The sequence below is a fragment of the Pelobates fuscus genome, chromosome 3 (genome assembly GCF_036172605.1).
Source record: "Pelobates fuscus isolate aPelFus1 chromosome 3, aPelFus1.pri, whole genome shotgun sequence".
Taxonomy (NCBI): domain Eukaryota; kingdom Metazoa; phylum Chordata; class Amphibia; order Anura; family Pelobatidae; genus Pelobates; species Pelobates fuscus.
Window position 1 is genome coordinate 34,001,951 of NC_086319.1, and position 12,070 is coordinate 34,014,020.

At 38.1% G+C, this 12,070-nt stretch overlaps 1 protein-coding gene across 2 annotated transcripts in view; it reads left to right on the forward strand.

Moving 5' to 3' along the window:
* DOCK4 (dedicator of cytokinesis 4) overlaps window positions 1-12,070 on the forward strand; it is a 352,968-nt gene that overhangs the window by 205,909 nt on the left and 134,989 nt on the right. For both annotated transcript variants that reach the window (XM_063446880.1, XM_063446881.1), the window contains exons 21-22: window positions 515-596; window positions 1,332-1,502. In XM_063446880.1, coding sequence (XP_063302950.1) covers window positions 515-596; window positions 1,332-1,502 — 253 coding nt within the window. The remainder of the gene's footprint in view (window positions 1-514; window positions 597-1,331; window positions 1,503-12,070) is intronic.

The window sequence follows — 12,070 nt, forward strand, 5'->3', positions numbered from 1 at the left end:
ATGTTGGCCCATTTATCTCGGTATAGGTAGGGGCAAGAGGTTAACATGAGGTGGTAGGAAAGCACATCATGAGTGTTTACCATAATTAAAACCAGCTAATTTCACAAAATGTGTAACCATATACTCAGCGATAAAAACTAAATTGCTATTTTCTGGTTTATCATTGCTTAGTGAGTATGTTTTCCCAAAACCTGAGTACATCCATGTTGGACTATATTATCTGAATGTGGAATATAAATTCTGGCAATGTGTTGCCTTCCCCATCAAAGAATTGAATATCCCTGCAATTGTAGCATATGATATATGTGTTTTGTTGAATTCTCTAGTGAGCTATACATTTTTGTTGTTTTGTTTGTTGTTCTGTTTCTTCTTTTTGAGTGATAATAAACACTTTTTTAAAATTAAAATTTCTTGACATTTGGCAACAGGGAAAATATCATAAACCCGGCAGCCAATTCACAGGGCTCTCTGTTTGCATGATGTCATAACTTATCCATCTCCCTTGACATTTCAGGGACCTCATAAAAGTGCTGAAATGGTATATTGATAGAATAATTGAAGCTGAACGACAGGAGCATATCCAGGAGGTGCTGAAGGTAATAAAGATAACACTCTAGGATTAATTGTATCCTCAAGTTCATTTTTATACCAGCAGAACATTAATATTCTGATTCACGTTGTAACGCTTTGATGTGATGGTAATAGGATAATAGTCCGATTTAGGTGTACTAAGAATTACAGGTGGTTGCATAACTAAGTCACCTGGGTCTAAAACTTAGTCAAGTAGTTTGTGACTTGAAATTAGGATATAAGCACTTAATTTAAATTATCTTTAACCTATTGAGAAAATACACAATGGCTATAAATTGTAGTGGAGAACCAACAGTGACAACATCTCTTGGAAATGTTTGGGGTGCTAGGGAAGAAATAACCAGAGGAAAGCGAAAATAATAAGTGTGTTGCTAATGGAGTGGAAGCCTAAGGCTGGGCTTCTACCAGCAGACATTAAGGTCTTGATTTCCTATTTTGGATAACCGTTTCAAGTAACTTAATTTTTTAGATAAACATTTACACAACTTTTTTTTTCAAACTATTTTCAAACTATTAGAATATCAAAAAAATAGATTATGTATAAATAATATATCAACAGATGGAAAAAAAATGAAAACATATTTCAAGATATTAAATAATTTTAAAGTTTATCCAAAAATATTAAATCATTTACAAAGCTTATCCAAAAATACTAAATTGAAACCTGTTTCATAAAATCTTAAGATTTTGCTCTGTTGATTAAAGTAAATAATGACTTTTTTTTTACATTGTATGTGTAGGCCCAGGAATACATATTTAAGTACATCGTACAGTCCCGCAAGCTGTTTTCTCTTGCCACTGGGGGACAGAACGAGGAAGAATTCCGATGCTGTATCCAAGAACTTCTTATGTCCATCCGATTCTTTCTGTCTCAGCAAAGCAAAGGGGCCAATGCTTTATCGCAGTCTCAGGTAAGCAGGGACACTTTAAAGATGTACTGGTTTTATTCTATTATTATTATTATTATTATTTTTTACTTAACCCCTTAAGGAAACAGCTTCAGAAGCTGGACATATCCTTAAGGACACAAGCAATTTTTGCATTTTTTGCTGTTTGTGTTCAACTACAATTTGCATCTCTAATGTATTGTACCAACACATATTCTATACAGTTTTTAGACAACAAAAAGGGCTTTAATTTGATGTGACATATACATATATAAATTCTCATTTATTAAAAAAAAAATGCAAAATAATGTGGAAGAAAACAAGTTTTGGCAATAATAATGTGTGCATAATATGTCCATCTTAGGAAAAGTAATTCCAAATCAATTCATTTATGTGTCTTAATTTACAAAGTACATAATATGTGTAGGATTTCAGTTTATTTTGAAAGTTACAGGTCACAAACTACAAGGTCTAAAATAAAATTTTAATGTGAAACAATTTTAGAAGTTGGTATGTTTGTCTTGGAAGTTTAATACCCATTACAGGAAACAAAATTGCCACACAAAAGTATATATTTATATAAAGTAGACATCACAGGCTATTTACCTAAGGTTAGTTTGGCACTTTTTGCGTAGCCATTTCACCGCCAATCTCTGCTAAATATTGGAGTAAAATTGTGTTTTTTCTCTATTTTGGCATATACACATATAACAAGGTTTTTGTAATGTGTATCTCGTAAACCTAGTGTGTGCTATCCCTGTACAGAACCCCATATTGTGTTCAGCTATATCTGCTGAGTACAACAATACCCCTATTCTATACCTTTGCCCCTATTCTGTGAAGCTACAATGCCATATAACAGACCATGCTATTTCAGTTTCTATAGTTGGAATTTTCATAGATGGTCATATGTCTGATTTTGTGGCATTATAGCCATTTGACTGTTCAAATAACCCCACAAAGGCCTTCCATTTGAGAAAGAAGACACTCCAGGGTATGTTATTAGGCATATATTATACCTTAACTTGCCACCATTTTTTCACCAATTTATTTCAAATTTTGTGGTGCTTTTTAATTTTTTTTACATACATGTTGCATTTTCGCTGGGTATTTCTTACATTTGATAAGTGCCACTGTCATAAATCCCCCCCCCCCCCCCCAAGTATGCTCAGTTACCTCTTCGGAGTAAAACAATATGCCCAATGTATGACCCAGACACTATTTTGTGAAGTTACAGTGCTGTGAAAGAGACGTGATAAGTTCAGGTTTTTAAGTGTGAGTTTTAATGGGTCCGTATTCTATTTTTAAATATGTTAGCAGGCTGCTTTTTCCAACTACCCCATAAAGGCATACTATTTCTTAAAGAAGCCCGAGGGTATTTCAAAGGCAAATTTTGAACCTTAGCGTGGGATCATTTTTCCTTTAGCTTGTATCAAGTGTAGTCGTAATAAGCATTTTTTTTTCTGCCTTGACACACAGTGAGTTTGTACTGTATATTTTGCAAACCTTATGTGTGCTACGGCTTTATAATACTTTATATGTTGCTCAGCTATGTTGTCTGAGTACAGCAATACCCCCGTATGGACCTTTGCCAGGTATATGTGGACGTTGAAGGGGCACATTTCACACACAGCCATTGTAGTTTTTTTCCAACTTTTACGCTCTGTTGTTACCCCACTTTGGAGTTTTTTTAGCAAGCTATATATTCCAACTATCCCATAAAAGCATACTATTTCTTAAAGAAGACATCCCAGGGTATTTCAAAAGGCATATTTTTAACCTCAGCGGGGGATCATTTGAAAGTGATATGGAGACACACTACAGGAAGATTAGACAATCAGTGGTTAATTTTAATTTTGGACGGAAATTTTCCGTCCAGCGTCCTTAAGGGGAGTGCTGCAATGACGGAAAATTTCCGCCCAGCGTCCTTAAGGGGTTAAATATAATTGTCTAGTGATCACAAGAGATTGCGTAAATTCTAAATCTTGAATTAATGGAAAATATTGTCAAAATGGTTCTAGAGGTATCACAAACCATGACATTAAAGGTGTAACCATTTTGAATTCTTGCCATTACGTGATACGATTATTTTTTTAAAAATACAGTACATGTTTAAGAAAAAGTGTTCAAGATGCACATTCATTTTCACAGCAATGCTTAATGATACCCTCATTGACACCTCACAAATCATACATTAATATGTCACAGTAACTCTCCCATCCTCTGCAACTTCACATGGTTAAAGTGGTTAACAGGTTGCTTGCCTAAGGATTTGAACGGAGATATGCTTTTTGACTTAGTATTCCAGAAATCTTAACCAGGAGCAATTCATGAATGTTATTTGGTAAAGGGGTGCCTTGTTGCTTTAATTCGAAACAAAGAGTTAATCCAAGCACCATGACCACTTACGTGATTTGAAGTGGTCATGGTGCCTGGAATCTGTATTTTCAGCATTTTACTATGAAACGCTGCATGTACAGAGTTTAACCCTTTTGCTGCCGGAGGTGTAACTCAACCTCCAGCAGTACTATTGAGGAGCCTTCAGCCAGCCTTGAACAAGGTCAATTGGTCAGTTCTGTACGTATTTCTATACGCAGAGTTGCATTCATTGGCCAACAGGGAGTTCAGCTGATGCTCTCAGCCAATGAATGGCCAGCAGGATCTGCACCCAGATTTTGTAGTTCTGCAGAAGCTGGATGCAGGAAACAGCCATAAAGGACATTTGGTGTTGGAAAACTGCCCCATTTGCCCAAAGTTGCTTAGGATGAACATGGGTCTTTGACAAGCCTAAGCAGACTCTTTTAGAGAGTAGGAGAGGGGATGGGGGATTGTATGCTGAGGGTTAAACTCACAGCAAGTCCCTACAGGGATGAAGGGATTCTAAACACAATTATGTTGTTGGTATGCATTACTTGGAATAATTTACACATATGAGATCATCCCTGTAAATAACTGAGTTGTAAACATGATCTTCCTGAAAATAATAATAATATGACTTACAAAACATCTGCTTCATGGATTATCGTGACACTCCACGTACCAGAATAACTTTAGCTTATTTAAAGCAATTTTGGTGTATAGATCATGCCGCTGCAGTCTTACTGCTAAATTCTCTGCCATTTAGGTCTTAAATCACTTTTGTATTTGTTTAAAAAGGGTTTCTTTTTCAATCCGATCTTACAGCACAGCAAATTTGCTTTAGAAGTTCTTATCTCCTGCCCTATTTTTTAAACTTTAATCACTTACAGGAGACTCCTGAAGACAATATCTGGCTAGTAACAGAGAAGGAAGTAAGAACTTCTAAATTAAACACATTGTGCTATAAGTGAAGCAAAACAATACTTTAAAAAAAAATTGTCTTTTCAGGAAGTGTGTGGGGGGTGTAAGTCACAGACAAGGAGGTGTAACTAGGACTGCAATTATTTAATACAGTTTAATGCAGTTATTTAACTCGTACATGCCAGAGAACTAAGCAGTGAGACTGCAGGAGCATTATTATATTTCTATACCAAAACCACTTAATGAAAGTAATGTTGTGTTGGTCCTTAGATGTCTTATTTGTAGTTTGTACACAGCTTGTGAATCCATATCATCTTATTTACAGCAATGCTCTACCTGCACATGTTTCTCATGTTTGCAGGAAGTTGAAGCGTAGACGTGTTTAATTTAAATGTTTGCATTATGGTTTCCAAACATTATTGCACCCTGTCTTCTTCGGGACAGTTTTACATCACATTAGCTGAGATTACCCACAAAATTAGATAAATGTATGTTTTTTATTCTTAAATAAAATCATAATTCTAATGTTTGCCGAGGTTTGTCAACCAGAACCAGAACCACAATTCTACTTTTTTTACCCTCATCTCACATCTACGTCAATCATCGTTCTCGTGATAATAACCAGGTTTCTTTTCCATCTTGACCATGATTGATAGCAAGCAGTTTCTCTTCTCATTCTTCTTCTACAAATACGACAACCTTTACAAAGGACAAGAAAAGACAATTGGGAGAGGAACTGATTGCCACCATTCATAGTAGAGATTAAAAAAAGGCAAATTTACTTGTTCTATTTCTGTTCCATTATCTGTTTAGTTCTATTGTACACATGAATAGAACTAAATTTAATAGTTACTCCAACCAAAAATCAGTGTTGTAAGAAAACACTAGTTTTGGTCAGAATAACCCTTCCGATACTAGTCTTCTCCCCCAAACAACAAATTTTTCTCTGTTCCAGCGTCATGACCAATTTCCCCCTGCAGCCTGATTCTCCTAAACAGGTGGTCGAATATCAGGTGCCAGATGCCAAACATGCACAGAATTACGCCAGCCCAGGACTCCTGTTGCAGAGGTGGAATTACACCTCAGACAGCAGAGGTACTAAACTCTATATGTGCAAAGTTTCATAGCAACTTGCTGCACATACAGACTCCAGGCACCATGACCGGTTTGAAGCAGTGAAGTGGTTATGGTGGTTGGAGTAACTCTTTAAGGCTGTGGTGGTGATGGCACAGGTTACTACATCACGATTCAAGTTACACAATTGTAAATTGTATAGCATATACAACAAGCCTTTTAAATAAGACTGACTACTTCACTACACATGTGATATGCCGCTGATAAAGTAGGAATCCTCTATAAAACGCGTTAGGCTGATCGCTACAGTCCAGAAAAAACACAAAGTGCTCTGTGAATATATAGGTCCTTAGGTACAGTTATAAAAATATAACAAGTTCACACGCTACTACACTCAGGTGGATATCACCCTATTCCACCCCAAATGTGAGAGCAAACAATAAAAAACAAGAAGGTCCTGGACCATTGGACATAGTCCACTTATACCCCTGACGTTATTACACGATTAGTCCCCTTTTTTTCCCTCCATTTTACAGCTTAATCCCTACGTCCCAACAAAGGGAAGGTGTATCCTATAGTACACCTTACACGCTCCCCTTCTCTGGTTGGTGTGTTGTACACCTTCCTGTTTTTGATAGTTTGATCGCTACAGTGTCTCCAGTGACACACACACTATGTCATCTAACAGTGAAATGTTTGCTGGAACCCGGTCCTGGATTCCATCTATCAAAGGTTAGAATTCAAGCCAACATTCAACCTGCAGGGCACCAGAGGACCACATTTTCTGCTGGCACGGAGACCAACTGCTAAGGAGAGTTTTACTCCCGATGTGCCGGTTTATACCTGGAATTCTGCTCACTTTTATTTGCAATAAAGTATCTGTTTTTAATGATAAACACTATGTTTTGCTGTGCTTTTTTACAGATCCGATACATATAGGCATGCGCAGCCTATTGCATTAGGACGGACACCCTAAAGCACAAATGTACATGCCGTGTGTATAGGTATATAAATATATATATATATATATATATATAAAATGTTCAAGGTCTGGCACTCTACCTTTAAGGATGATTCGTCAAAAAAAGCCTCGGTGCTGCAAAGCGTAGATACATATACGAGATGTAGGAAGAGCACTCCAGAGGTCTTGTTCAAAGGTATTTATTTGGTGAAAAAAGTCTATCGACGTTTCGACCTTACGGTCTTTATCAAGATACAAAAGCAAGTGAAGGCAGTGGCAATATATAAGCAAACCAATAAAAAACATGATCACTAACCTGAAAAAGCTGTGTATCCCCATACCATGTGTGAACACCAGAGTGTGATAATGAATAAAACCGGAGTGTTCCTGTCCGTAACTGATGACGTCACAGGAGTGCGACCGGAAGTCATCGTGTAAGTGTATCTAGGTAACCTAGGTTACCAATCCGTGAATATCCAAATAAGTGAATGAATGGAATGGCAAATAAAGAAATATGGATCAGAGGTTAAAATGCTAATACTAATACTGGATAATTCTAAATAAATATGTAATATGTATGTATGAATTAATCTTATACCGACAGAGGATACAGAGCATGAATACAAGCGGAGGAGATGAGCTGTAAACATAGAAACCAGTGGATAGAGTAGAAAGGGTCAAATATGTGTATGACCTGAAAATAGACATGTATGTAGTGAAGCAGCAAAAATAATAAATACACTAATAAATACGAACTGAACTGTGCAGACTGGCAACGTGACCAAGAGCAGACCCGTGGCACCGAGGTCTAGAAAAACGTGAAAAGTAATGAATAGATAAATGACAAACAAGGTATGAAAGAGTAAGATGATATGGTAAAGAATCACAGAAGGAACGAGGTGTGTACCAAGATGTGTATATGAAAAGAAGAAAGTGGGGAAAGGCGGATATACGCCTGGATACTATGAAAGTTAGAAGAGTAAAGGTGTGGAAGGCTCTAATGAGAGAGATGTGTACTGACCTGGGTATAGATAATCATATATATAGTCTGTAGACTGATATCCAGTATTTGTGTGCATGGATAGTAACCATGCTATCCAAACTAAATCGGCTATCCAGCCCAAAGCAACTGAGCGAGAAGAGTAGAGCACAGAATTCATACATATGGTCCAATTACAATACTAGACCATAGATGGACATCAGGATATGTTATAATAGATCGCTTCAAAAAATATTCTAAATCTATGTACAGAAAACATAATGTCAAAATTCAAGAATATTCAAAATATTCAAAAATATTTACAAAGGTTGTGTCCGAGGGATATGCTCAGCGGGTGTCCAAAAAAGCATTGAAGGAAACATATTCATTCAGGCCTCTAGGGTGTAGAGTGTCAAGTGTTTTAATCCAGTATGTCTCCCTTTGGAGCAAGATCCTAGAGCGATCACCCCCCCTGGACAGGGGGGGGATATGATCAATGGCCATGAATTTGAGAGTGGGTAGCCGATGGTTCATCTCTAAGAAGTGCTTGGCCACTGGTTTATCCGTCTTGCTGTCCCTAAATGCAGTCATAATACCTGATCGGTGTCCTCGCATTCTATCACGTACAGTGAGATCAGTTTTCCCCACGTAGTGTAGTCCACATGGACAAGATATCAGGTAAACTACGTGGGTGGTGAGACACGTGATATGGTGTTTGATGGAGTAACGCTTTCCTGAATGAGGATGGGCGAATGAAGAGCCAGTGAGCATATGGCCACATGTCACACAATTGGCACATTTAAAGCATCCAGTCTTGTTATGGATTTTCGATGTCTCGTACTGTTCAGGACGGTCACTTTTGACTAAAATATCCCTAAGCGTTCGGTTCCGTTTGAATGCAATACGGGGTGGATGGGAAAAGGCAGAGTGTAGTGTAGGATCAGAGGATACCGCACAGAAATATTGAGACAACTATCGGATACAACTACATACAAGAAAATCGCCTTTGACCCTACTACAACCATTATACAGAAATTACAAGCATTGGTCAATAGAGGTGTTACGGCCGGCTGGCTGGAGGATCAAACGGCTAACTATCTGATGGATTTACATCCTAAAATTCCTTTATTGTACACTTTACCAAAAGTTCATAAAGATGCGCAAAACCCTCCCGGACGCCCTATCGTCTCTGCCAAACGAGGAGTGTTGGAACCGCTTGCTAAATTTATTGACCAACACTGCAAAATACCTACTCTATCGATACCCACATGTCTTAAAGACACACAAGATCTCCTCTCTCAACTCAAATTGATTACCCTCCCTGATGGTCCGATTACCCTGGCCACTGTAGATGTGAAAAATCTATACACGATTATCCCTCATTCTGAAGGGGTGGATGCCATGAGACAGATACTCAGTCGATCTGATCTATACAACGGACCCCCCATCGAATTCCTTTTGGAATGCCTTGAATTTACGTTAAATAACAATTATTTTCGTTTTGAGAAATTCTTCTACATCCAACAAACGGGGACTGCGATGGGATCGGCCATAGCTCCTAACTATGCTAATAGCTATATGTACTCATATGAACAGAAGCACATCTTGTCGAAATATCAACCGAACCTCATTTTATACCGGAGATATGTGGATGATATCCTTATGCTATGGGCAGGCTCACCTTCATCGTTTGAAAAGATGATCCAGGAGCTTAACATGCTCAACTCCCCGGTGCGTCTCAGCCACTGCTGTAGCATCGAGAGGATCCAGTTCCTAGATGTGGAAATTTATCGTTCCCAGCAATCTATTGGCTACACTCTATTCAAGAAAAGCTCTGATCGGAATACGTTTTTACACGCCACCAGCTTTCACCCTGGAGCACTTAAAAGATCACTGCCGATCTCACAGTTCCTTAGAGTCCTCAGGAACAATTCTGATCCTAACAACACCAGAGTGCAGATTTCTGCCATGCAATCAGCATTTTTGAAAAGAGGATATTCTCATCCGATACTGAAACGTTCCTTGGATAGAGCGATGATGATCCACAACAAGTCAGAGGTACGATCTAGGATACCAGACAACAAACCAAAGATTGTCACATTACCCTTGCTATATCACACGGCCAGTGACCAAATGGCAAAATCCATCCGTAAGAGATGGGATTTATTATCCTCTGATCCTACACTACACTCTGCCTTTTCCCATCCACCCCGTATTGCATTCAAACGGAACCGAACGCTTAGGGATATTTTAGTCAAAAGTGACCGTCCTGAACAGTACGAGACATCGAAAATCCATAACAAGACTGGATGCTTTAAATGTGCCAATTGTGTGACATGTGGCCATATGCTCACTGGCTCTTCATTCGCCCATCCTCATTCAGGAAAGCGTTACTCCATCAAACACCATATCACGTGTCTCACCACCCACGTAGTTTACCTGATATCTTGTCCATGTGGACTACACTACGTGGGGAAAACTGATCTCACTGTACGTGATAGAATGCGAGGACACCGATCAGGTATTATGACTGCATTTAGGGACAGCAAGACGGATAAACCAGTGGCCAAGCACTTCTTAGAGATGAACCATCGGCTACCCACTCTCAAATTCATGGCCATTGATCATATCCCCCCCCTGTCCAGGGGGGGTGATCGCTCTAGGATCTTGCTCCAAAGGGAGACATACTGGATTAAAACACTTGACACTCTACACCCTAGAGGCCTGAATGAATATGTTTCCTTCAATGCTTTTTTGGACACCCGCTGAGCATATCCCTCGGACACAACCTTTGTAAATATTTTTGAATATTTTGAATATTCTTGAATTTTGACATTATGTTTTCTGTACATAGATTTAGAATATTTTTTGAAGCGATCTATTATAACATATCCTGATGTCCATCTATGGTCTAGTATTGTAATTGGACCATATGTATGAATTCTGTGCTCTACTCTTCTCGCTCAGTTGCTTTGGGCTGGATAGCCGATTTAGTTTGGATAGCATGGTTACTATCCATGCACACAAATACTGGATATCAGTCTACAGACTATATATATGATTATCTATACCCAGGTCAGTACACATCTCTCTCATTAGAGCCTTCCACACCTTTACTCTTCTAACTTTCATAGTATCCAGGCGTATATCCGCCTTTCCCCACTTTCTTCTTTTCATATACACATCTTGGTACACACCTCGTTCCTTCTGTGATTCTTTACCATATCATCTTACTCTTTCATACCTTGTTTGTCATTTATCTATTCATTACTTTTCACGTTTTTCTAGACCTCGGTGCCACGGGTCTGCTCTTGGTCACGTTGCCAGTCTGCACAGTTCAGTTCGTATTTATTAGTGTATTTATTATTTTTGCTGCTTCACTACATACATGTCTATTTTCAGGTCATACACATATTTGACCCTTTCTACTCTATCCACTGGTTTCTATGTTTACAGCTCATCTCCTCCGCTTGTATTCATGCTCTGTATCCTCTGTCGGTATAAGATTAATTCATACATACATATTACATATTTATTTAGAATTATCCAGTATTAGTATTAGCATTTTAACCTCTGATCCATATTTCTTTATTTGCCATTCCATTCATTCACTTATTTGGATATTCACGGATTGGTAACCTAGGTTACCTAGATACACTTACACGATGACTTCCGGTCGCACTCCTGTGACGTCATCAGTTACGGACAGGAACACTCCGGTTTTATTCATTATCACACTCTGGTGTTCACACATGGTATGGGGATACACAGCTTTTTCAGGTTAGTGATCATGTTTTTTATTGGTTTGCTTATATATTGCCACTGCCTTCACTTGCTTTTGTATCTTGATAAAGACCGTAAGGTCGAAACGTCGATAGACTTTTTTCACCAAATAAATACCTTTGAACAAGACCTCTGGAGTGCTCTTCCTACATCTCGTATATATATATATATATATATACACATACACAAATACACTATTGCATGCATACATACACAGACCCACACTCATATAAATATCAGTACAAACAAACATTAAAAAAACATATTAAACTTATTTTTATTAAATAAGCATTTAGCAATGTAAACAAACATTTTCAATTTTTAAACTTAATGGCTGGTTTCCCCAGTCAAAAAATATTTTGTGTTTCAGGACAAGTAGATTGGGCTACCACTGTAATCCATTGGATCAGGGTTTGAGAAATTTGTTTAGAATCTAGGAGCCAGCTAAAAAAGTTAGGAGCCAGAACAAAATGCTGTGTTGTCTAGAGCCTGTACCTGCAGACCTTTCAATGTAAA